We start from the raw sequence: 25,728 nt of genomic DNA, 5'->3' as shown, positions 1-25,728 counted from the left end.
AGCTGCCCACGCAGATCGCGGTGATCCGGTGTCTGTTCCATTCGGAGCGCCATTTTAGGAATTATCATCTACTTAAGGCAGTGGACGCTTGTGTCACACGAGGGCCTCACTTTTCAATGTGCCCCTGAGAACTTCCATGCAGACCAGCAGCAAGTCAAATGTGAATTCTTTCATTAAAAAATGACTCCATTTTGAGCAACAGAAGAACTTGTTCCCCTCCTGGGAATCCTGATTTCTGGGGGACTGTGAGGACAGAATTGGGGTCTGCAGGTTTGTTTCCCTGTTTCACAGAATCTCATGGAATGTGGGACTCCCCTGGATAAGGCCACTCAGGAGAACTGAACTTTCACTTTGCTTTTGTGGGAATCACATCAGTTCTGTGTGTCCACACTGGTTATTGTGGCAGATCAGGAGCTCTGATTGGCAATTGTATAAGCCTTTGAAGGAAAGAGAAAATGAATTATTAATACGTGCTCCTTGCTAGGCTGTCTTTCAAAGCACGGGGAAAGTTGGACAGGAAATCAGTGAATGAGGGAGTCACGGGTGAGATGTTTGGGGACCACTGAGTTCCATGCCTTTCCTGAGGCGTCAGCATCTGGCTTGCTACAAAATCGCCTTTCTAGGAGTTTATTAATGGAAAACAACCTACGTGAAATTTGGAATCAAAAGCATCATCATCTCAACAGATCTGTAATGCAATTATGAGAAAGTGCCAAGAAGGAAAAAGACACAATTCTCCATGTTTTTCAGTCTAATAGGATTTGTATTCTTTCTACTGATGCTACTTAAATCAAAATAATACCATTATTGTTTTCCTTTGCAAAAGAACATGAACTGAGTTGTGTAAAGTGGACGTTCTTTTATGGAAGTCAGTTTCATGTGTGTGCGGTTGCTACCACTGAGTTTGTTTTGGTTCCTAGTAAGATGAATTCTGGACTTCTTAGTTTCAGCCTTTCTATCTAGAGCCACTTAAGTGGTAACAATTTTATTTTTAAAGCAAGGAGAGTCCATATGGTTTCTCTAGATCTTTCGATGTGTCCCTAACTCAGGTAGGAGAAACTTAATGTGAATGACTGCTTTTTTTACCTGTTCCACATGGTACTTTGTATGCACATATGAGATAAGTACTATAAAAGTTCCTGCAGGACAGTTGTTCATATCCAAACTTTCCTAAAAACTCTGGTCCATAAGATGTTCAATCTATGCCAAAATGTCCTTGATATCTGTATGATCACTTGGTCCAATCCACAACTTTCAAAAGATATTTGCTCCATGCCAAGAGGTCCTTGGCATGGAGCAACATGCATGGACCTAGAGATTATCACACTAAGTGAAGGTCAGACAGAGAAATACAAATATCATATAATATTGATGTCATTTTTATGTGGAATCCCCAAAATAATGACACAAATGAACTTATTTACAAAAGAGAAATAAACTCACAGACATAGAAAATAAGCTTATGGTTACCAAAGGGGAAGGCTGGGGAAGGGATAATTTATGAGTTTTGGATTAACAAATACACATTACTATATATAAAATAGTTATTTAACAAGAGCTTTACTGTATAGCCCAGGGAACTATATTCAGTATCTTGTAATAACCAATGATGGAAAAGAATCTGAAAAAGTTATCAGTTCAGTTCACTTCAGTTCAGTCGCTCAGTCGTGTCAGACTTTTTGCGACCCCATGAATCGCAGCACGCCAGGCCTCCCTGTCCATCACCAACTCCCGGAGTTCACTCAGACTCACGTCCATCCAGTCAGTGATGCCATCCAGCAATCTCATCCTCTGTCATCCCCTTTTCCTCCTGCCCCCAATCCCTCCCAGCCATCAGAGTCTTTTCCAATGAGTCAACTCTTCGCATGAGGTGGCCAAAGTACTGGAGATTCAGCTTTAGCATCATTCCTTCCAAAGAACACCCAGAACTGGTCTCCTTCAGAATGGACTGGTTGGATCTCTTTGCAGTCCAAGGGACTCTCAAGAGTCTTCTCCAACACCACAGTTCAGAAACATCAATTCTTTGGAGCTCAGCTTTCTTCACAATCCAATTCTCACATCCGTACATGACCATTGGAAAAACCATAGCCTTGACTAGACGGACCTTTGTTGGTAAAGTAATGTCTCTGCTTTTCAATATGCTATCTAGGTTGGGCATAACTTTTCTTCCAAGGAGTAAGTGTCTTTTAATTTCATGGCTGCAGTCACCATCTGCAGTGATTTTGGAGCCCCCAAAAATAAAGTCTGACACTGTTTCTACTGTTTCCCCATCTATTTTCCATGAAGTGATGGGACCAGACACCATGATCTTGGTTTTCTGAATGTTGAGCTTTAAGCCAACTTTTTCAGTCTCCACTTTCACTTTCATCAAGAGGCTTTTTAGTTCCTCTTCACTTTCTGCCATAAGGGTGGTGTCATCTGCATATCTGAGGTTATTGACATTTCTCCCAGCAATCTTGATTCCAGCTTGTGCTTCTTCCAGCCCAGCGTTTCTCATGATGTACTCTGCATATAAGTTAAATAAGCAGGGTGACAATATACAGCCTTGACGTACTCCTTTTCCTATTTGGAACCAGTCTGTTGTTGCATGTCCAGTTCTAACTGCTGCTTCCTGACCTGTATATAGATCTCTCAAGAGGCAAGTCAGGTGGTCTGGTATTCCCATCTCTTTCAGAATTTTCCACAGTTTATTGTGATCCACACAGTCAAAGGCTTTGGCATAGTCAATAAAGCAGAAATAGATGTTTTTCTGGAACTCTCTTGCTTTTTCCATGATCCAGCGGATGTTGGCAATTTGACCTCTGGTTCCTCTGCATTTTCTAAAACCAGCTTGAAGTTATTTGTACATATATATTGATATTTATATATATAAAAAACTGAATCACTGTGCTGTATACCAGAAACTGACACAGAATTGTAAATTAACTGTATTCATTAGAAAAGGGAAAAAGTACCTGCTGTTTGGTCCTGTCCCAAATCATTTGGCATGGAATCTTTGAACAGGACCAAATTTTAAGGGTTTTTTGGTGTGGACCAATTGTCTTACAGACGTTTTAGACAGGACCAATATCTGCTAACTTAAAGTTTAGTCTTTTATGACAAGAAGAAGAAAACCAACATTTATCCAGGGCTTATATGTTTTATATGTTGGGGGTGTGATTTACACAACAGACTGATGCGTTGGTGGTGTTTTCTTTAAGGAGAGAAAACTAAGTTTCAAAACAGTTAAGTAACTTGATGCAAGTCATCAAGCTAGTAACAGGGTGTGGGGGGGCAGGATTTGAGTCTTGGTCTGTTGGACCTTTCCTTCCAGCCCTGCCCCCTTATCTTCCTGATCCCATGGGGTGGAGGGGCATTTTGTGTGTGGCTGGAAGAATTTCTGGTACCTGGAAAAGGAAAGGCTTATACTGGCCTGGTAAACACTGAATGAATTTGGTTGTGTTTATGTGGTTGTATGTTATGTTTCACTTATAACATAGGGGACAAAGCCATAGGGAACAAAATGAGCATCTGTGGGCTTCAAAGTATGAAATCTTGAGTTGTAAGGAGAACATGAGCTCTGAGCCCTGGGAGCTCCCTGAGGGCAAAGAGGAGGGTTCCAGTAGGTTCCAGATCTTGACCAGGGGGTAGGACCTCAAAGGTCGTCAGACCGAGGTGGCAGATGGATGGCCTGACAACCAGCCCTGGCCCAGGGAGTGTTCTGCTTGGCTCGCAGAACATCAGCTGTTTGTGTCACTGGAGCAGACATTTAACAAGTGAGAAGTTCACACAGATACTTCAATTGCCAGTTTGCATGAGAACAGGGGGAGTCCCAGATGGTAGCCATCTGCCAGGGCCAAGCTGCTTCTTGAGAAGGGCTTTGGCCCCAGGAGGCCATCTCCCCGCTGGCCTGACTCCCCATGGCCCTGCAGTCACGTGGCTGTGTGATGCTGTCTGCTCACAAGTGAAGAGGTGCCACCATATAAAACCAGCAACTTCAAAATCAAACAAGCCAGCCTGCATCAGAGGCGGCTCAGAGACCCTGGCCACCCTCTCCAGCCTTGTCCTTCAGTTGGCATGCATAGTCAGTCTCTAGAACTTCAAGGACTCTGTCCTTGTGAGCCCTTGTGTCACTATGAGCCCTTGTTCTATGCCCAAGGATGATAATCGTGCATGCTCAGTTGCTCAGTCATGACCAACTCTTTGTGATCCCATATTCTTTGCAACCCCATGGACTGCAGCCTGCCAGGCTCCTCTGTCCAAGCAATTTTCCAGACAAGAATACTGCAGTGGGTTACCATTTCCTCCTCCAGGGGATCTTCCAAACCCAGGGATCGAACCCATGTCTTCTGCATTGGCAGGCAGATGCTTTACCACTGCACCAACTGGGAAGTCCAGGCAACAGAGCCACCTTATTAGCTGCTAGGAAACTGTAGAGAGGATCTTGCTTGTCTGTCATGTTATAGGAAGGAGGTGAGAGATGTAAGAACCCACAGAGCTCTGTACAAATAGCAGCGCAAAAGCCTGCTGCTCGTGTGGCCTGGGGGGTGAGCATCTCAGGAGTGGTCCTGCCTCCAGTGAGGCACTTGGTCTCCAGGAGGATGGCCCATGGAGAAGGTCCTCATTGTTAGGAGGTGACTCTAGAGGGCTGTGTGTTCCTGTAAATAGTCCTTCCTCGGATCTGATACATCCCAACAGAAAATTCATTCTTGTGTTTATTTATTCAAAAATACTTTTTTGAATAAATCTTTGCAGGCATTGGCCTAGATCCCGGAGATACGGTGAGAAACTGCCAGGTCCTTTCAGTCAAGGAGCAGGGACCTTGTAGACAGAGATGTGCCAAGAGGCTAGTCATGGGGCACGGGGTGTCTGCCAGACAGGTAGGTGGAGGCCACTCATTCAGACCCACGGCTGTTGATGGTTTGCCTTTAAATGGCAGAGGAATCCTGGGGCCGATTTTGGGGGGAAAGACCAAGCCTGTTTCAAATAGAACAGTTGTGAGCTTGAGTAAAGGTTTCAGTTTTCCACTCAAGTCTGCAGCCCCTGTAGCCATCCTTCATGGCATGGTTCTGACCATGTAGCCGGAAATCCTTCTTGCTGCTTATCTGTTCCAAGGCTGAGATCCTGCCAGCTGGATTTCACTTCTCTTTCTATTTCTGCCGGGCACTGGGGTGCGGCCAGGACACAGAGTGCCTTTCGAATGGATGCAGAAAGCAATGATGTCAGGCATCTGCCCATGGCCCTGTGAGTTCTCAGGGAGGCCCTGGCCCATGGAAAAACAGAGCGTTGGAAAATTAAGGCTCTGTGCATTTCCGATCATGGCAGAGGTGATTTTGCCTGAGAATATGGAAGACTTATAGCCTGAAAAACCCACTGTTTTTATAAAAGTCATGAAATCTTGGATCTCATACAATAAAGCACATCTTCTTAAAAGCACATCAAAAATGGCAAAAAGAGATACACACACACACTCACAGAGAAACTAGTCTCTGGAGGTGGACATCAGAATCCAGAGAGGAAAGTCAGCCAGAGGGGTGGCTGGCTTCAGGGGTGGCTGGCTGACGGCCATCACTGATGCCTGGGACCTGGATGCTTGATACTTATGGCCAGGCTGGGGCACATGGCAAGCCCAGGACCACAGGTGGAGAGAGTCAGATCAGGGTATGTCTCATAGAAGCAGGCTCCCCAGAAGAGTCTGTCCTGCAGGAGGGCAGTGCAGACACAGCCCTGGACAGCCTCACTGTGGGCAGAGCTGGGGCTCACGGTCAGCAGTTTCACATGCTCTCCTGTGGATGTGGATGGTCATGCTTCCCTGAGTGCTCTGGATAATCCACGTGGAATATTTTCATTTAAAGGGGCCCCAGACTGGCAGTGCCCACAGGTATCAGGCAGAGGCAAATACTCTCTGGCCTCAGAGACTCCCTGCAAATACAGTTCCAAGGAATATGATGTCAAAATAACAATAACACAGAAGGAGAAAAAGCAGCTGAGACAAAGCAGTCAGATCAGACTCAGATGTCAGGATATAAATGAGAATTATTTTTTATGCCTAGAGAAATAAATGCGGGAATAAAATGAATGGGTAAACAATATCCCTATATCCAAAGTACTCATCAGCTTTGGGAAGGAATCAGATAGAACATCTGTAAAGGAAGGCTACAGTCATTAGAACTGATCTTCAAGGGGAGAGTTTGACAGGATGGCAGATGCAGGTTCTGAGATAATCTAGTGAACTTGGGGGTGGACTTGAAGCCGTGGCCCGGAAGGAAACACAGGGGCACAGGTGGAATGTAGGAAAGACACGCTTGGGGACGTGGAGGATTGAGAGAGAAGGTGACATACGTGCAGTTAGAATTTTGAGAGAGGTAGCAGAGAATGTGGGGAAAGGAAGAGATAGTGCTGGAGACTTTCTCATTGAAAGACCCCTGTTTCCCAGTTCAGGAATCCCAATAAAGCTAAAGAAAGATATATGCGTGTGTATATATTTATACACACTCTTATATATTAAGTATACATAACATTATATGAGCTTCACCAAAGAATTGATGCTTTCAAACTGTGGTGCTGGAGAAGGTTCTTGAGAGTCTCTTGGACAGCAAGGAGATCAAACAAGTCGATCAAAAGGAATCAACCCTGAATATTCATTGGAAGGACTGATACTGAAGCTAAAACTCCAATACTTTGGCCAACAGATGCAAAGAGCTAACTCATTGAAAAATACCCTGATCCTAGGAAAGACTGAAGGCAGGAGGAAAAGGGGACAACAGAGGATGAGATGGTTGGATGGTGTCACCAATTCAATGGATATGAGTTTGAGCAAGCTCTGGGAAACAGTGATGGACAGGGAAGCCTGGCATGCTGCAGTCCATGGGGTCTCGAAGAGTCAGACATGACGGAGCAACTGAACAACAAAAACTCGTGGCTCAAATGGTAAAGAATCCACCTTCAATGCAGGAGACATGGGTTTGATCTCTGGGTTGGAAGGATCCCCTGGAGAAGGGAATGGCTACCGACTCCAGTATTCTTGCCTAGACAATTCCATGGACAGAGTAGCCTGGTGGGCTATAGTCTGTGAAGTCAACAAAGAGCCAGACACAACTGAGCTACTAACACTCACACACACTACATAATATATTTGCTGCTGTTGCTGCTAAGTTGCTTCAGTCTTGTCCGACTCTGTGCGACCCCATAGATGGCAGCCTACCAGGCTCCCCCATCCCTGGGATTCTCCAGGCAAGAACACTGGAGTGGGTTGCCATTTCCTTCTCCAATGCATGAAAGTGAAAAGTGAAACTGAAGTTGCTCAGTCATGTCTGACTCTTCGCATCCCCATGGACTGCAGCCTACCAGGCTCCTCCGTCCATGGGATTTTCCAGGAAAGAGTACTGGAGTGGGGTGCCATTGCCTTCTCCCATATAATATATTTAAGTGTATATATATATATATATATATATATATATATATATATATATGTCCATGGGGTCGCAAAGAGTCGGACATGACTGGGCAACTTCACTTTCACTTTTCACTTTCATGCATTGGAGAAGGAAATGGCAACCCACTCCAGTGTTCTTGCCTGGAGAATCCCAGGGACGGGGCAGCCTGGTGGACTGCCGTCTATGGGGTCGCACAGAGTCGGACACGACTGAAGCGACTTAGCAGCAGCAGGTGTGTATATATTTATATATATGCACATAGGTGTGTGTGTATATATATACACACACATACATACACATGCATAAAACCACAGCTAGTGATGCCACTTCTTAGTGATATGGCCCTTCTGCCCCTGAGGCAGCTCAGAAATAAATAGTAACACACACTGTACTAGAGAGGTTGGACCTTCTGTCTTGTGTCTTTGCTTTCGTTGGAGGTTGACATGGTACAGTCGTTTACATTTCCCTCGTCCAACTTTAAAAATTCCCTGGGGACTTCCCTGGTGGTCCAGGGTTAACACTTCGCCTTTCACCTCAGGGAGCGCCCGTTTGATTCCTGGTTGAGGGGCTCAGATTGCACGTGCCTTGTGGCCCCTGAACCAAAATATAAAACAGTAGCAATGTTTTAACAAATTCAAAAAAGACTTTAATAACAGTCCATGTCACAAAATCATTAAAAAAAAATTGTTACTTGCATTTTACTTTTAAATTCTGTGAGTTTTTTTTTTCCCCCAAATCTGTCTCAATAGTTTTGTTTCAAAAGGCTTGAAACAAATAAAGTTCGTTTCAACAAGCCAGGACTCATATTTATTCATCCCTGTTAAGATGTCGGGAGCCATAGTTTTAGGCCTGGTCACACTCTTGAATTGTTGACAGTCATGTTCTGGGGACACAGTGCTCCCGGCCGGTGGACGCCGTCGTAGGGGCATCTCTGTTCCCCAGGCCCCAGTGCAGGGACGCGGGTGGCCAGGATGCTGGCCGTCCATTCCCACGGGGAGCAGGGCCAGGAGCACCTTTGCCTCCACTGGCCAGTAGTTGAGTCATGTCACACTTGCAGAAACGTCAGGGTCTGGCAGGAAGAGAAAGAATTCTGACAAGCCTGCTGCCTTTGCCTGGGCCTGTGAGGAGCAGGGGACACCAGTGGCCTGAGGGATAAACTGTGCTGTGATGTCAACCACTCAGCTCAGGTCACCTCCCGCTGGCAACAGAGTTCCCCTCAGGCTTCCTGTGCCCTCCAGGGAGCCGAGGAAGTAAGCTCAGCTTGCTCCGAGGTAACAGTGAGGGGCCACCGGCACAATTGAATGGTTGGCTCTCAGGGAGGTGTCTGAGCTCAAAGACGGTCCCTTTTTTGTGAGTGAGCCCCATGGTCTTTTAAACCTCTGTGGAAAGGGACCTCATTAACTGGAGAAACCGCTGGGCTGGCCTGTTGTAACTGCAGGATGCTGTGGAAGAGGCTGAGCTTCAAGGGGAAGTGCAGGGGCCAAAGGTGTGAGCTGAGGATGCCTGTGCTCCAGGCTCAGCCCGTGGTCCAGCACTTGCTGGGTGATTGACAGCTGAGGCAGGCTGCTGGGAGCCAGGCTCCAACCTCAGATGTGTCCACGTGGCCACTTTCTAGTTGGCGATTGTGACCCTTGTTCCCGCCAGCTCCACTGAGTCAGCTCGCCTCTGGAGGTCTTCATCTCTCCCCGTTTAGCGTTTAAGGATTATTACTTCCATCCCAAGTGAAGAATGCTGAAAGACAGCGGCATGGTTTTGTGTGCTTCTGAAATGTGTGTCAGGAAGGAATACACACATGGGCTTCAGTGTGTTAAGTGCTTTTTCCATTTGCCAGAGTCCCCACCACTCCCTGTTATCACCAGGTCACTGCCTCATTTCTGAACTTGTATCCCCAAGGAAACCAGTCCTCTCATCACATCTCACACCCGCCTTTTAAAAGCCTGCTCTTGGAAGACACTTAGTTTTTGTCATTTGTATATTAAAGGAAGGCTCTGCATGCTCAGTTGCTTCAGTCATGTCCAACTGTTTGTGACCCCATGGACTGTAGCCCACCAGGCTCCTCTGTCCATGAAATTTTTCCTGGCAAGAATACCAGAGTGGGTTGCCATTTCTTTCTCCAGGAGATCTTCCTGACCCAGGGATCAAACGAATGTCTCTTGCGTTTCATGCATTGTAGGCAGACTCATTACCACTGAGCCACCAGGGAAGCCCATTCATTTTATTGCTTCTTTCTCCTAAGGATTCCTTATCTTTAACCTTTATGCTAATTCCAAAACAAAAGAGTTTAGATCCTCTCATTATTTAAAAGGAGTTGGGCTTTTCAAATTTTTTTGGCTGTACCACTCAACTTGTGGGCTCTTAGTTCCCCGACCAGGGACTGAACCTGGGCCCTGGCAGTGGAAACATTGAGTCCTAACCACTGGACAACCAGGGAGGTCTCAGAAGGAGTTTGGCTTTAACAGAACTGCTCCCCTGGCCTTTTCCCCCCATTTGGCCTGAGTGGGTGGATCATGCCCAGTTGGCCTCATATCCCGTCTATTAAAGTCTTAATTTTAGAAATCTGTGAATAGGTAAAGTATTAAAGCTGTTTCATCAAAATCTCACCATCCCCCGTGATCCCAAATGGGAAGAGAGGAGCCCTCCCTACTGGGAGTGGGGTCCAGGCTGGGGTTACTCCAGACCTTGTTGGCCCTACCTCCTCTCTGCCAGCTCTGTTTGCAGCAAGCCAAGAGCTGGAGGCCAGGGCTGGGTCCACGTGGACACACACCTCTCTCCACTGCAGAAATGCGGGTGCAGGTGGTGTCTTAGCTCAGGCTGCTAGAGTGAAATACATGAGACTGGGTGCCTGAAACAACAGAAATTTGCTTCTCTTGGTTCTGGAGAGTTGAAGTCTAAGACTGAGGTGCCTCCAGCGTCTGATTCTGCTTGCTCTGTCTTGTACATGGCCACCTTCTCACCATGTCCTCACACAGTAGAGAGAGGGCCTTTCTCCTCTCACGGGAGGACACTAAGCCCACCCTGACGGCCTCACCCTCATGAACTCGGCCTCATCTTACCCTTATGACCTCCCACAGGCTCTCCCTCCAGAGACCATCACGCTGTGGGTAAGAGCTTCACCGAATGAATTTTAACCATATGAATTTACAAATGTTCAGCTCTTAACAGGAGGCCAACAGGCTTTTTGCTGCATCTTATTTGACTGTGTGATCTGTCAGATCGGGACCCTTCCAGGACACTCACCAGGTCTGGATCTTCATCTCAGAAGAAACAGCCTTCTTCATTCTCATCCCAACTATTTGACTGCTTGCCACCAGGTGAAATACACCATGTAAACACTGTCCACATTTATCCCCCTTGTGAATGAATTCCTGCATGATCCAAATTTACCCAGAGGACTTATTCACAAGAAGTTTTGAAAGATGTTAGACAGAGGGTCCTGCTTCAAGCTAAACTATAAAGGAGAAAAAGTCAGTCTTTGGTGCCTGCGAAGAAAGCAGGGCCTTGTCGGGTTGTTAGACTGTTGTTCTGTTCATCTGCTGTGTGTGTGGTGGGTGAAGTTGTGTTCTTCTTGAGACTGGAAACTGACAGCTCCTGGGGACAGTTCTTAATTAAGTCCCTTTGTGTGCAAATCCATTCTCTGACAGCCAGGGGAAAGACAAAAAGAACAAAACAAAACAAAAGTCTCTAAAGGCAGAGGAAGCAGCCGCTTTCTGTAGCTGCAAAGGACCATTGGCTAGTGTGGTGGCTGGAAGCTGGCTATGGATCAGGTTCGTTTCACTCCAGAGCTGCTGTCCTTGTGGTAGGGGGAGGACAGAGAGCCTTATAGGAGTGGGCGCCCCCTGTGGCCCTGATGGACAGGGGTGGAGCTCAGAGAGCGCTCGGAGCCTGGGAGATGCAGGCTGCTGGTTGGTGCCCTATATCCCAGGCAGGCCTCTGCTGCTTAGGGGCTTAGTGAGGCCTTGCACTAATTTAAGACAGTTTCAGGTGTGGAACCTGTAGTAAGGTTGGGGAAGGATTTAGTCCAAAGTGACTGTTGAAAAGAAAGCTGGGACCCGCATAGCATTTTTCAGGCTTCTTGCTGGGAGTCAGGAGATACTGGTCAGAGTAGAAAGACTGGCCCAGGACATACTCGTGAAGTTGGTACCTGAATGACCCAGGGGCCTGATCAGACTCTCAGTTCCAGCCACTGCTCTGACTTGCTAAGCAGGTTCCTTGGCCGTTCATCAGCCCTGCGGGTGTGTGTTCACTCCATACAAAAGCAGGGTTGAAAAGCATTGCTCCTGCCTTTTCCTCCAGCTCCAAAATAACCCAGATCCCAGTCATCAGAAGCTGATGAGACCTGTGGTTTAAGTAGAAGGGACTTTCTGATTCCCCTTAAGTGCATCCTGCTCACAAGTGTGACTCTGGGCACTTTGGGGAAGACACTTCGCAGCTGGAAAGGACACTCTCGCCATCTGGTGACAGAAGTGTGGCAGTGGCTTTGGGAGGATGCTGCCATCCAGGGCCAAGCCTAGACTGCTTTTAGGGAAGGGCAGTTTTAGCTCCTGCCTCTTCTTTCTCTCTCTCTCTCTCTCTCTCTCTCTCTCTTTTTTTTTAGTTTCGATAACATTTTCTTTTATCACATTAAATTTTTTCTTAAAATAACCTTATCCTATGAAAATACAACATCAGAAAAGTAAAGAGTGGTTATTAAAGAAGTTACTATCCATTCGGGGGGGAGAGAAAAGATAACATGTGAACAGAGGAATTCTCTTTTCAAAACTTTATTTAGATTGTTGTTTTGCAGATTAAAAAAATGAAATGAGAAAGTGATGTAGTATCTTAAACTTGAAAACACTTACATTAGTTTTTATTTTAAAACTATTGAAAAACTTCTCCTGAAAAAAAAAAAAGAAGAGTTAAAATTTGTATGTATCTCTGCATGGCAACTTGTTCCTTAATTAGAGATTATCAGAATAATTAACCAAAAAAAGTCATAGTATATCCCTGGGTTGGGAAGATCCCCTGGAGAAGGCAATGGCAACCCACCCCAGTATCCTTGCTTGGAAAATCCCATGGACAGACGACTCTGATGGTCTACAGTCCATGGGGTCACAAAAGAGTCGGACATGACTGAATGACTAATATATAAATAAAACTCAGATGCACCAACACCGAGTTCTTGTTCTTTAGTTTCAGAACAGTTCTTTTAGTTCTGCTGATGGTAGAAAATGTTTGTTCTCACCAGGTCAGATTTCTGAGTCTCTTTAGGGTAGGTTCTTGGCCCCAGGAGGGACCTGAGGAGCAGTGAGACATCCTCTCTGCCTGGATGGGGCCCCTTCTCTGCCTGCCGCCTCTTCTGCAGCTGACTTACCCCCATTCCAGTCTATACTCTTTCCTCTCCCTCCAGCCCCTAGGGACAGCTTCACCTTTAGGAGTTGTGACATGCGTATAGCTCAGTTGGCACCTGCCATTGACTGCAACTGGGCACTGAGGTGAATGACTTCGGCATGTCTTTATGTCCCTGTGAGATACAGGATTCTCTTAGGTAGGGAGCCTATGGGATCAGCCAGTGGAGGTGGGAGGATTTGGTGGTAGGTCCTGGGCAGCCTGTTCCTGTCTTTCTGTCCCAGGACCCATGCCTGCATAAACCCGTCTGCAGGGTGGGTGTGTCCACATCTGGTAACTTCCATATTTGTATCTGAGGTTGGTCCATTGGGTAAGTAAAAGAGTATGTTTGTTGGTGTTTGGTTGCTAAGTTGTGTCTGAGTCTACAGTCCCATGGACTGCAACACTCCAGACCCCTCTGTCCTCCACTATCTCCCAGAGTTTGCTCAAATTCACGTCCATTGAGTCAGTGATACTATCTAGCCATCTTATCCTCTGCCACCCTCTTCTCCTCTTACCTTCGGTCTTCCCCAACATCTGGGTCTTTTCCAATGAGTCGGCTCTCAACATCATGTAGCCAAAATATTATATCTTCAGCATCAGTCCTTCCAATGAATATTCAGGGTTGATCTCCTTTAGGATGGACTGGTTTGATGTCTGTGCCGTCCAAGGGACTCTCTAGAGTCTTCTCCTGCACCACAATTTGAAAGTATCAATTCTTCAGCATTCAGCCTTTTTTATGGTCCAACTCTCACATCCATATATGACTACTGGAAAAACCCAGCTTTGACTATATGGACCTTTGTCAGCAAAGTGACGTATCTGCTTTTGAATACGCTATCTAGGTTTGTGATAGATTCCCTTCCAAAGAGCAAGCATCTTCTAATTTCATGGCTGCAGTCACTGTCCGCAGTGATTTAGGAGCCCGAGAAAATAGTCTGTCACTGTTTCTACTTTTCCCCCTTCTATTTACCATGAAGTGATGGGACTGGATGCCATGACCTTACTTTTTGGAATGTTGAGTCTCAATCCAGCTTTTTCACTCTCTCTTTCATCGGCATCAAGAGGCTCTTTAGTTCTTCTTCATTTTCTACCCATGAGTGGTATCATCTGCATATCTGAAATCATTGGTATTTCTCCCAGCAATCTTGGTTCTAGCTTGTCAGAGTATGAGTCCTCAGGTATTCCATATACGTTTTAGCTATTTATAGGAAACTGTGGCACACAGAGTAGAACAGTTAGGAGAGATGTAACAGGCAGAGCATGGTGGGACACCTGCTTCCCACGTGCAGGACTGGACTGCTCCAGAATCTCCAGGAATTGCTTACTGATGTCAGGCTGTGGGTTTAGGGGCCTAATTTCCGAACATCCCTCTATGCACTGTCGGATCCTTTCTGTAAGTCTCCATTTTCGTATTTATATCACTCTAATGTCTGTATCTTCTCGTCCGCTTGTGGGTTAAGCATGTAATCCAAATCTTGATCCCTCATAATAGAAGGATCTGTCTTCCCTTTGCCTTGTGTGTGGGTGTCTAATCCTTCAGAGCTCCTTACCAGGTGGTGACCAGCCCTTTCTGAAGCAAAGCTGTAGATTTCATTTTTTTTTTTCTGTTTCTCATGTGCTGTGCAAGTTAATTTTAGCTTTTGTGTCTTTCCAACCATTTTTCCCTTGATTCAGTCAATATTTATTGAACCTGTGCAGCATTTTGCACCAGCTCAATTGCTATAACTATCCCGATGTGACAGGGACTCAGCCCTGGCTCTTGAGTTGTGCTGAATCTAGTTAGCAGCTGACTGCAGGCTAGGAGTAGGACTGTACTCTCGGCCAGTGTGCCTGGAGGAATTCAAGAGGCCCTGGGGCTTACAGAGATTCGAAGAAAGGAGAGGATGGGGGATCAGGAAAGGGGAAGGGAGATGGAAGCCCCAGATTTCAGTGTTTCTCTTTGTTTTAATGTTAATCTTACTTTGCAGAATCCAACAGTACAACAGAAAAATAAAGAGGATCTCTCTGCTGATGGATGAAATAAAGAGAAGAGTTTATTTCAGGTTGAATGATTTTAGTTGAGAAAGGTCTGGGCTGACATCTCTTTGTGCATACATTAATCCCATCTATGAAAATGTTACAATTTCTTGGGACATTTAACTAGGATTTTCATGGTCTCTAATTCGCCTGTTCTGGCAGGGGCATCTGCATTCAGCGTGGAATTAGGTTTCATGGCTCCCATGCCAGCAACCCCAGGACAAAGTCCCAGATTGGAAATATAATGCTGGTTGTTAGTCAGACAGCAGAATTCAGGTGACACAAGGCATCTTTGACTTCTCACCTGGGCCACCGGCCTTTTCTGGCAGCACAGGACAGAAAGATGTGTAGAAACTGGATTTAAGAAAAGTATATTGGCATTCCGAAGTAGGTGGACATTCTGCTGGATGGTGAGGAGAAGGTGCTGTGTAGGCGGGATGGAGCAGCAGGAAGTGTCTGGAAATTAGTTTCTTTTCTGTGTCCCCGAGTTTTCATTGCAGCTTTACGGGTAACAGCCCCAAACTAGAAACAACCCAAATGTCCATAAGCAAGTAAATGGATACACAAACAGCAGCATGTCTATCCAATGGAATACGATCAAAAAGGAATGGTATGCTATAGCAGAGATATATCTCAAGGTCACAATGCTGGGTAAAAGAAGTAAAAAAAAAAAAAAAAAAGGTACATGTTGTACAAAATAAGTTGCTGCTTTGAGAACAGAAAGACGTTTAGGACACAGACAAGAGTGGGATTCAAATTCTGCCTTTGAACACAGTAGTTTTCTGCCGTGTTTCACAGCCTGGTCCTTCTCACAGTTATAATGATCATAATCATGGTTATGAAATGACACAAGGCGAAGCTCCTTACAGACAGAGATCGGACTGCACCTGAATTCACGAATGTGAAATATATGGGATAAAATACAACCACTAATAGATGACTTGCACAGAAGGTCTTCCCAAACCACTACTCACTTATACAGATCATTTATGTGTGAGGCGATTGTTGCAAGCAATGTCCATCATGAAGGCCTCATTTTACATTTAAGAATCATTTCATGTGTAACTTACATTGCTTGTTCCTACTTAATTGTTTAGAAATAAACTCAGTATTTAACGTAGAGTCTTACTGCCTACACATATGTGATATGGACATGTACATCATTACTGAGCATTCTGAGGTTCTAACTATGAAAACATTCTAGTCACTTTCTTTTATCTTTATCTTTATCTAGTCATCTTTCTTTTATCTGTTCATAGATGGTTCAGCGAAAACATGTTCTGGCAAGTCTGTTCTTCATGGTTTTTCTTCAGGTTGAAAGTGAAAGTGTTAGTTGCTCAGTAGTATCCATCTTTTTGCAACCCCATGGACTAGAGCCTACCAGGCTCCTCTGTCCACGGGATTCTCCAGGCAAAGATACTGGAGTGGGTTGCCACTTCCTTCTCCAGGGGATCTTCCTGACCCAGGGATAGAACCACGGTCTCCTGCATTGCAGGCAGATTCTTTAGGGAAACCCTTCAGATGAGATCCACTTTAAAGCTGTTTGTAAGTCACGGTCACTGCGGTGACTCTGAAAGCAGAGGAGGCCTGTGAGACAGAGCGGCCCTTGGCATCCAGACTTGGATCCCAGGCTGGTCAATTGCTGGCCCCTCACCAGCCTTCCTAGCCATCATCCCCCCTCCTAGCCATGACCCATGTTCCCACCTTTCTGGAAATAGCACACAGTGGGGGCTCGTCATCTGGCCTCAGGACTGGGATAAATGAATGAATGACATAGAGCTTATCTTTACTCTCATTCTGAAGAATCGTGTTCTTCTCCTTCAACACAACAGTTGATTACTCCAGTCCATGGTGGATTCCTTGAGAGTAGACTCCTCTTCCTCAAATGACCAAGTGCTCTTCCAGGCTCTGCATCTAATTTCTGATATGTACAAAGCTTGGATTTGTAACTGGAAGACTGCAGAGGGTGATATTCCAGTCATTGGATGTGTTATACACAGTGTAGGCAGCTATTGCTAACAGGAGAGACTGCAGAAATGCACCTTAGAAGCTTACGTTGCTACTCACAATTCAGGAATGCACTAGGCATCCTTACCTTCAGTTTGCGCTGAAGGACAGAGAACATGGGGTGGCAAGAGGCCTTTTGGGGCTCGAGCTGGTAGCTGGATTCTGTGGCTCGGGCAGTGCTCAGACCTGGTGCCTGGAGTCAGAGCAGCCGTGTGGAATCCAATCAGGCTCTGGGCAGGCCGACCTCCCACCAGGGTCCTAGAGGCCAGTCTGCTGCCCCCGCCTGCTACCGTTGGGCAAGGGGGTTTTCAGCCACACACGTGGTTGGGGAAGGCAGAGCACGGGCTGAAGTCTGGGAGGGACACCCTTGTGATCTTGACTGTAAGCCTAAACTCCGATTTTTGAGAAGTAAACAAACCTCCACATAGTTGAACCAGGATTTCCAAATATTTCGTGATAGTAAAACCCACAATCCAACCTTTGATCAATAACCTTTTTTAAAAAAAAAAACTTATTTATTAGTTTACGTTACTTAATTTATTCATGAATTAATTTGGCTGTGCCAAGTCAGCATGGGATCTTCTATCTTTGTTGTGGCTTGCAGTATGTGGGACCACCTAGTTCCCTGACCAGAGATTGAATGCGGCCTTCTGCACGGACAGTGCAGAGTCTTAACCACTGGACTGTTGAGGCAGTTTGAGCATGGGTTGGAAAATAATTTCCAGACACAGAGCATTTCAGAAGGGAGTGAGTTTATTAAGGACAAAGAGCAGAGATAACATGGGCGCTGTGAGTACAGCGGCCAGACTTCCCGACAGACCGGGGAGAGACAATAGTTTTCATAGGTTCAGTTCAGCTCAATTCAGTCGCTCACTCGTGTCCGACTCTCTGTGACCCCATGAATCGCAGCACGCCAGGCCTCCCTGTCCATCACCAACTCCTGGAGTTCACCCAAACTCACGTCCATCAAGTCAGTGATGCCATCCAGCCATCTCATCCTCTGTTGTCCCCTTCTCCTCCTGCCCCCAATTCCTCCCAGCATCAGCGTCTTTTCCAATGAGTCAGCTCTTCACATGAGGTGGCCAAAGTACTGGAGTTTCAGCTTTAGCATCATTCCTTCCAAAGAACACCCAGGACTGATCTCCTTTAGAATGGACTGGTTGGATCTCCTTGCAGTTCAAGGGACTCTCAAGGGTCCTCTCCAACACCACAGTTCAAAAGCATCAATTCTTCGGCGCTCAGCTTTCTTCACAGTCCAACTGTCGCATCCCTGCATGACCACTGGAAAAACCATAGCCTTGACTAGACAGACCTTTGTTGGCAAAGTAATGTCTCTGCTTTTGAATATGCTGTCTGGGTTGGTCATAACTTTCCTTCCAAGGAGTAAGCGTCTTTTAATTTCATGGCTGCAGTCACCATCGGCAGTGTTTTTGGAGCCCAGAAAAATAAAGTCTGACACTGTTTCCACTGTTTCCCCATCTATTTCCCATGAAGTGATGGGACTAGATGCCATGATCTTCGTAGGTTAGTAGCTGATTTTTATAGCCTCCAAACAAAGAAAATTCCTGCTGGAAGGTTGGCACTAGGTGACTGGTTAGGGCAGTGTAGGGTGGTATGTGTGCGTGCTAAGTCACTTCAGTTGTGTCCAGCTTTTTGCGACCCTGTGAACGGTAGCCCTCCAGGCTCCTCTGTCATGGGATTCTCCACGCAAGAACACTGGAGTGGGTTGCCATGCCCTCCTCCAGGGGATCTTCCTGACCCAGGGCTCAAACCCGCATCTCTTATGTCTCCTGGATTGGCAGGTGGATTTTTTACTACTGGCACCACCTGTTGGGCATCTTTGCCTAATTTAGAGTCACCTAATCTGTTCGTGAAGATCACGGGGGCTTTTGACAACCGTTACAAAGGGGGTCAGTCAGCTTCAGAGGTGACTTTGGTTCTGGGCTCTGCTTCTGTGGCCCTGAGGCAGGACTCAACATGGACAACCAGGGAAGTCCCAAGTTGCAGTCCTTAAAGAAAACAGCAGTCCAAGCTGCTTGTGTGATTTGAGTATGGCTCTGTGGTGGGGCAGGGTGCTGTCTCAGGCGCAGAGCAGGAAGAAGACTGATTTCCAGGAGGGGCTACTTAGGACCTGTGATGAAGCCCTTCTGGCCCTGTCCTGGGGACAGGACAGGACAGGAGGGCTCTTCTCTCCTTTCAAATTCCCAAACCCAAATGGGGCTTTTTCCTGCTTCCTGCATGACAGCCAGGGCGTGTGTGGTGCCTGGCTGTTGCCCTTTTTTGGCCACACCATGAGGCATGCAGGATCTTAGTTGACCCCGGCGATTGAGCCTGTGCCCCTGTGTTGGGAGCATGGAGTCTTCACCGGTGGCCCACCAGGGAGCTCCCTGTGCCCGTTTCTTGAGGACAGAAGGCAGTGACTCCTGGCCCTCTTGCTCCTCCCTGAGTCTCCAGCCCTCCCACTGGGACTATCCTCACTTCTGGGGCGGGAAGTGCCTCCCCTCTGTCTAACCCACCCACTCTGTGCTTTATGCCTCTGCTCTGGAGCCTCTGACCTGTAGTGAGCTGGAGCCCTTGCAACTCAGGATCTCTGCTTTTGAAAACTCCACAATTCTTTTCATATCCTGCTCACTGAGTGAACCCACCCTGGACATGAGGATGCTACTGGCTGAGCGGGGAACTGGTAGGAGACAGAGGACAGAAGGGGAGCAGTGGAGAAATGCTCATTATGGAAGCAAGAGAACCTTCTCATGCCTGCACTGCGTCTCAAATATGTGCCTTTACATTGCTGGCAAATTGACTTTAACTTCTAAGATTGTAATGCAAACCAGTCAACCCTGGGCAACTCTAAAGTGTTTTTTCAGTGTCTTATTTCTCTTACTTTTCAAGTGTGAACACACACACTCACACCCCCTCACTCCTGATTCTCAGCTACAAGTGGTCTAGTGCCTGAAAACCATGCCTTTGAGTACAAGTAGAGCTTTTGCCTCATGCAGTAAGCGAGCCCCTCGGTGGAGATGTCAGCTCACTGAGTGGAGATTTCAGTTTGGGGCATCTGCACTGTTTAGTCTGAGGGAGCAGCCATGAGAGTCCTTTGTGTGGTGCTGGTTGTGCCAGAGGTGTTACCAGCAAAAGTGAATCAGGGCTTCCCTGTCCAGAAAACTCGGTTTGACAGTCCTCCCCTCATCTGCACTGCCCCACATCACAGGGTCCGATTGCTGGGTCTGCACGTCCTGTTTCACTTTATCATGGGTCAACCCAGATGAAAACTCACTCCGATGGGGATTTCCAGGGAAATAAATATCATCCCTACCACGACCTGTCTTTGTTACTACAGGGGGATTTGTTGGCAGTGTCCAGCCTTGCCAGGAATGGCCATAATGCTTGATGGCATGCTAAGTCGCTTCAGTAGTGTCTGACTCTGTGCGACCCTATGGATCGTAGCCCCCCAGGCTCCTCTGTCCATGGGATTTCCAAGGCAAGAATACTGGAGTGGGTTGCCACGCCCTCCTCCAGGGGATCTTCCCGACCCAGGGATCGAACCCACGTCTCTTACATCTCCTACTTTGGCAGGCAGGTTCCTTAGCACTAGTGCCATCTGGGAAGCCCCTTATTGTGCTGGATTGGAGAGAGCCAAAAAGGTGGCATTGGGGCCAGCGGCTGGCAAATTCAGCGAGGCCAGCTGGCACCAGGATGTGAAGGATGTGGTGACACTGGGTGATGGAAGTGATGGCCCAGGAGTGGCCTTGGGCTCTGGAGCCGAAGCCCTGCCTCTGATGAAAGGTCTGCCCCACCTGTGGCCCACTGCCTGACACCTGAGCCTCAGTTTCCTTGCCAGAAACAAGGACCACCATTGGAGTAGGTGTGGTTACTGCTGCCCTGAGCATTAAATGAGGTCGTGTTGGGACAGCCCCTGGCCAGGTGCCCAGCTCTGAGAAGCCCTAGGTTTCTGCTTCCCTCACCCCTCCCCTTCCTGTCCTGCTCTGCTTTCTTCACTGGGCAGAGATGATAAGAGTGGGCCCTGAAGGCCGGCTGGCCCTGGGCAGGGCTATGCAGGATCTACAGGATGCCTGGGTGGGCAAGAACTCAGTACAACGTGCTGTGTAATTTTTAGAGAAACAAAAATCTTTCTTCAACAGAAAGCTTGTAAAGAAGCTCACTATGTGGGTTAATAAAAATAGAGGCTCCCCAGTGTGGAGCGAGGAGGGAGAGAGCAACCTCGGGGTCCCCGGCGGGTGGGTGTACTCACGCCCAGGGGAGCCTCCTCAACCTCAGTCCCTGTCCTCGTGGGCTGGGGAAGCGTGTGAGGTTTCAGCAGAGGATGGAGACGCTGCCCCTGACCGTGGCCTGTGTTGCAGGTGTCGCCGTGCGAGCGGTGCCGCTGCGAGGCCAGCGGGGAAGTGCTGTGCGCGGTGTCCGCGTGTCCACAGACCGAGTGCGTGGACCCCGTGTACGAGCCGGACCAGTGCTGCCCCATCTGCAAAAACGGTAGGTGCCTGCGCGGTTGGCCCTGCGCGCCGCGATGACGCACGCGTTCCCTAGCGCTTTCCGTGGACGCAGGAAGAGAGGCACGATGGGATGCAGGACGGGATAAAGAACAGGCTGCAGGATGGGAGGCTTGTGAGTTTCGGTATTTGCATCCACGCCCTAGCACGCGAGTCCTTGCCCTCTGGGCCCCGGGGAACCTGCGGGAGCTGGGTTCCAGTAAGGCCTGCCCTCTTACTGGTATCAGTCCCGTGTTTTAAAAGGTGTTTAAGTTCTTTGGAGGAAAATTCAATTTCCACTGTCGGGGCGAGTCGCTTGCTTTAATTTAACTTTGTTTGTTCTTGCAAAGCAGTTTCTCTCTTTCCGCCACAAATCAAACATGCCGGTTGGGCTCATTTACTTTTCATTACTAAGTGAATTAAACGTGGAACACCGTTGAATATTTTTCTTAAGCAAATTCGGCAGGAAGAGAAAGAAGCCTCTCTTCTTCCGTGTGAGAGGCCAGGGGAGATCGGAAGCCTCCTGTGCTTTGTCAAAGAGAAATGGCAGAAGGGACGTGGTTAGCCAGGGAGAGTGTCTCCTCAACCTGCAGGGTGGAAACTGCTTTGTACCTGAGCTCTGAGCCTGTCTGGGCACCACTTATGGGGGTGTTGATGAGAGTGGGTTCTTCAGGAGGGGGGTTGAAGAACTGTGACCCAGGTGGGTGGATGGATGAAGCGCTTGGAAGAGAGTTGACTCTGGTCACGCAAGCGCATCTTCAGGTACAGGGGAGGGTCCTGTCTTGGGAGGGGGTTGGGCCGCCTCCGTGTGGCCCCAAGGCCATGATGCAAGATGAGGCCAGAGCAGGTGTCTCAGAAAGATGAAAGCAACTCCCCCATGGCCAGAGTATATCAAAGGAGTGATGAGCTTACTTGTGAGGTTACCAGCTTGTCAGCTGTGGAGTTGCTGGACATCAAGCCAGGAGATGTGGGCCTTGTCAGTGGCGGATGGTTACCCGGGCTGTTACTGTGTCTGAAGTCAATTCTGAGATTCTGCCATAATGCCCATCGCTGTTGTGTGGCTGTGAGGTGCCACAGACACCTCCAGGCACACACAGACAGCCAGATGTCACCACGGGAGATTATTCGATTCTTGAAAGAAGCCAATAGGAGAGGAGAAGTTTCTGTGGAAGCAGGATGCGGCAGCATCTCAGTGCGCTGTGGAGAGAAGGGAGCCTGGAGAAGGGGGAGCTGGTATCTGCGTAGGTTTGGGACTAGAACCTTTGAGGTCCAGGCTGCAGTACGCTGCGCTTGGCGGCCTGGTTCCGCCGTTCCCCGAGTCAACAGTATTTAGTGAATAGCTTCAATACAAGTGGCTCAAATAGTTGGCGTCCTAAGTATCCAAGATACTGTGTCTCACTTGTCAGTTATGATAAAAAGCAAAGTTTTGGCCTTAGACAGTCAGGGAGTCCTCATCTCAATGTTTACAAAACATAGGAAAACGTGACTTGCATCCTTGAGGATTTTTTCAACCCCAAAAGCTTTATAAAAATTTCAAACCTACAGAATATTGATAAATAGCACAAGGAACAGAGATATACCCTTCACTATATATACCCATTGTTCAAATTTCCCTGTTTCGTTTGTTTTATGTCTTTTGATCTCTATCTTTGTCCCCATCTCTGTATATAACTCAGTATTATCAATTTATTTGCTTAGTTGTTCTTTTCCATAAAATATGCAGGATATCTTATGTTTATACCTACTGGGCAAAGTTCACTATTTTCTTTGCAGTTCTTTTTGCCCTTAAGATATATCCCAGTCATGATATAGAGTTAGAAATTATTTGAATTAATTCTTTATCCTGTGTGGATATGTTGAAATGTTATAAAGATTTAAAGTCACTTATTTCTGTTTGGTTCAATTTTTATTATTAAAATATAATTTTATTTTTTGGATAAGCAAACAATGTTCAAAAGTAAATTCTGTATAAATAAGGTCTGGTCAGAGACTCATGGGATGTTTTAATATTGTACTGATGTTTTGAGGGGAGAGAAGATGGTTGTTCTGAAGTCAAACTTCTAAACGCTCTGCCTCTAACCTTGAGAGACAGCATAAGATGAAATAAGGCAGGATTTGGTGAGTATTATCTTAGAGACTCTTAGAAGGAGGATAAATATGTTTTTTTAAAGCTAGATTAAGAAGGATTATTACAAAAGGATTTGTATTCAAAAGTTTGATCCAATTATATCAAAAAAACAACTTTTTATTTTCAGAAATGGACCCATAAATAAATTTAAATGTGTCTAATCATGTAAGTTCTCTTTAAGTTTTGTTATAACATATTCACTAGATATAATCTGGCCTTCATCTGTCTCTAGGTGTAGGGTATTTTGACCTTGACAGGGCAGATGGTGCTTGGAATTCTTAGTGAAAATTTTGCTTGAAAAATGAGAACAGTTTCCCCCAGATATGAAAATCCTGTAATAGTTGGTTGAGATCAGTGAATAATTTATGGTGGTCTGTCCCTATAGCTGCACACAAAAATCAGTGTCTTCATAACAAAAAGTTACACATCTGATAGGTTACAGATTACAGGACATCAGAAGTGATGCCTTATATAAAATTATGTGCTTGGATAGACTTAGCTTGGGTGGAACATGAAGGTTTTAACTCCTGATCTTGGGAAATCAGTCTTCACTTTCACACTCTAATGTTTTAACCTGTGGCATTAACTAACTCCTTCTCCCAACAGAAGCATAATAACAGTTCAGTTGCAAGCTGCCAAAATCACTTGCATCAAAGGTGCAGAAGTTTGAAATCAAGAATGCCTGGAATATAAATAAATGATCACAAATCACATGCGACTTAAAACATTCACGTTGTTGTCTTGTATAGATCAATCTCCCGAGGATGTTCTCTGATAAAATGGTGGTTTGTGTGGGGCTGGTTTTAGGATTTTTTCGGCAATACAGGGAGTGTTCTGCTGACTTTCAGGATTCTGAGTTCTCCCTGGCCCTCGTGCGCCTCAGATGCAGCTCACACTCACCACACACATTCCCTTCAAGCTCCGTCCTGCGTGTGTGCATGTTTCCTTACTCCGAGCACTCAGAGGAAGAAAGCTGACAGATGTAGGGCGTTGGCCTTAAAATGTGAGAGTCTTGTTGGGACTAACTCCGGTTCTCCGATGTGGAATGTTATACCTGAGGGGGAATGTGTACACCAAAAGCACAATTCACAGGGATTGTGTATCCCCCTGAAGTATTCAGTGCTATTTGATGTTAGTTATTTACAGCTTTATTTCCACCAGAGAATGAGGATGGCTATTTTTTAGAGGAAAAGGACAGTTTTTACGAAACTTTTAAGATAAATACAGAGATTTCACATTATTAGAAGCACTTTCTTGGAAAATATGTGAGAGGCACTAAGAATTAGACACAGTTGGATTTTGGTTTTTTCTCATGTATTTCAGACAGCAGGATAAGATCATAATTAAACCACATGTAGTGAGTTGCACAGCATTGAATCATGTGTGTGTGCGTGAGACATCCTTCTCATAAGGAAAAGACCATTCCCACATGGCTTCAACACTATACTTTTCTAAAATTTTTACCAAAGAAATAGTACCTATCTCATGGAAACACTTGGTCATTGCTTAAGATACTACAATTTTGTCCATAAAAAATAAAGGAAACTATGAGTATCAGAACTAATACTTGATTATACTGTTTCTTTTATAAAACTGGTATGTAAAAATCAGCTGTTATGTCTAGATACCAGCAACAAACAAATAGAAATGAATTAAAAACTACTCTTTCAAATAACATCATACATATCAAATAATTAGAAGTAAATATAACAAACTTGGACAAGATTGCCACACTTAAAAATCTTAAAGCTTTATTGAGAGAAATTAAAGAAATCCTCAGTAAATGGAAGGATAGACAATATAATAATCAGAAAACTCAGTAACGTAAAGATGTTGGCAGCCTCAAATTATTCTGTTAAATAAACAAAATCTATGTATTCAGCATAATGCCAATAAAAAATAAATACAATGACTTTTATGTGCAAATTACCAAGTTGGTTTTAAAATCTACATGGAAATACAGAAGTTAAAAGCTAGCCAGTGAAATACTGAAGAAGAATAACGGAGCTGTAAAATCTACACTATAAAAGTGATGAATACACTGTGGTATTGTCTCAAAGATCAAAAAACTGGCAAATGGGAACAGAATAGAGTCAGAAAAGACTCAGGCATAAAAGATCACCAGATGCATGATCACGCTGATCCTGTGGCACAGGGGAGGAGGTGATCTTTCCTAGTAAATGGTACTAGGTGAGTTGGATAGCAGTCTGGAGATAAAGGTATCTTGACTCCTTCCGCACATAGTACCAAAAAATCAATTCCAAATATATTACAGATTTAAATATGAAATTTAAAATAATGCTTTCAGAGG

The 25,728-nt window shown here is 45.9% G+C and overlaps 1 protein-coding gene across 1 annotated transcript in view; it reads left to right on the top strand.

Moving 5' to 3' along the window:
• VWC2 (von Willebrand factor C domain containing 2) overlaps positions 1 to 25,728 on the top strand; it is a 127,122-nt gene that overhangs the window by 5,698 nt on the left and 95,696 nt on the right. Inside the window, exon 2 of the mRNA XM_055589437.1 lies at positions 21,164 to 21,293. Coding sequence (XP_055445412.1) covers positions 21,164 to 21,293 — 130 coding nt within the window. The remainder of the gene's footprint in view (positions 1 to 21,163; positions 21,294 to 25,728) is intronic.

The sequence above is a fragment of the Bubalus kerabau genome, chromosome 8 (genome assembly GCF_029407905.1).
Source record: "Bubalus kerabau isolate K-KA32 ecotype Philippines breed swamp buffalo chromosome 8, PCC_UOA_SB_1v2, whole genome shotgun sequence".
Classification (NCBI taxonomy): domain Eukaryota; kingdom Metazoa; phylum Chordata; class Mammalia; order Artiodactyla; family Bovidae; genus Bubalus; species Bubalus kerabau.
Note: the sequence above shows the minus strand (reverse complement) of the source record. Positions and strands in the feature narration are given on the sequence as shown.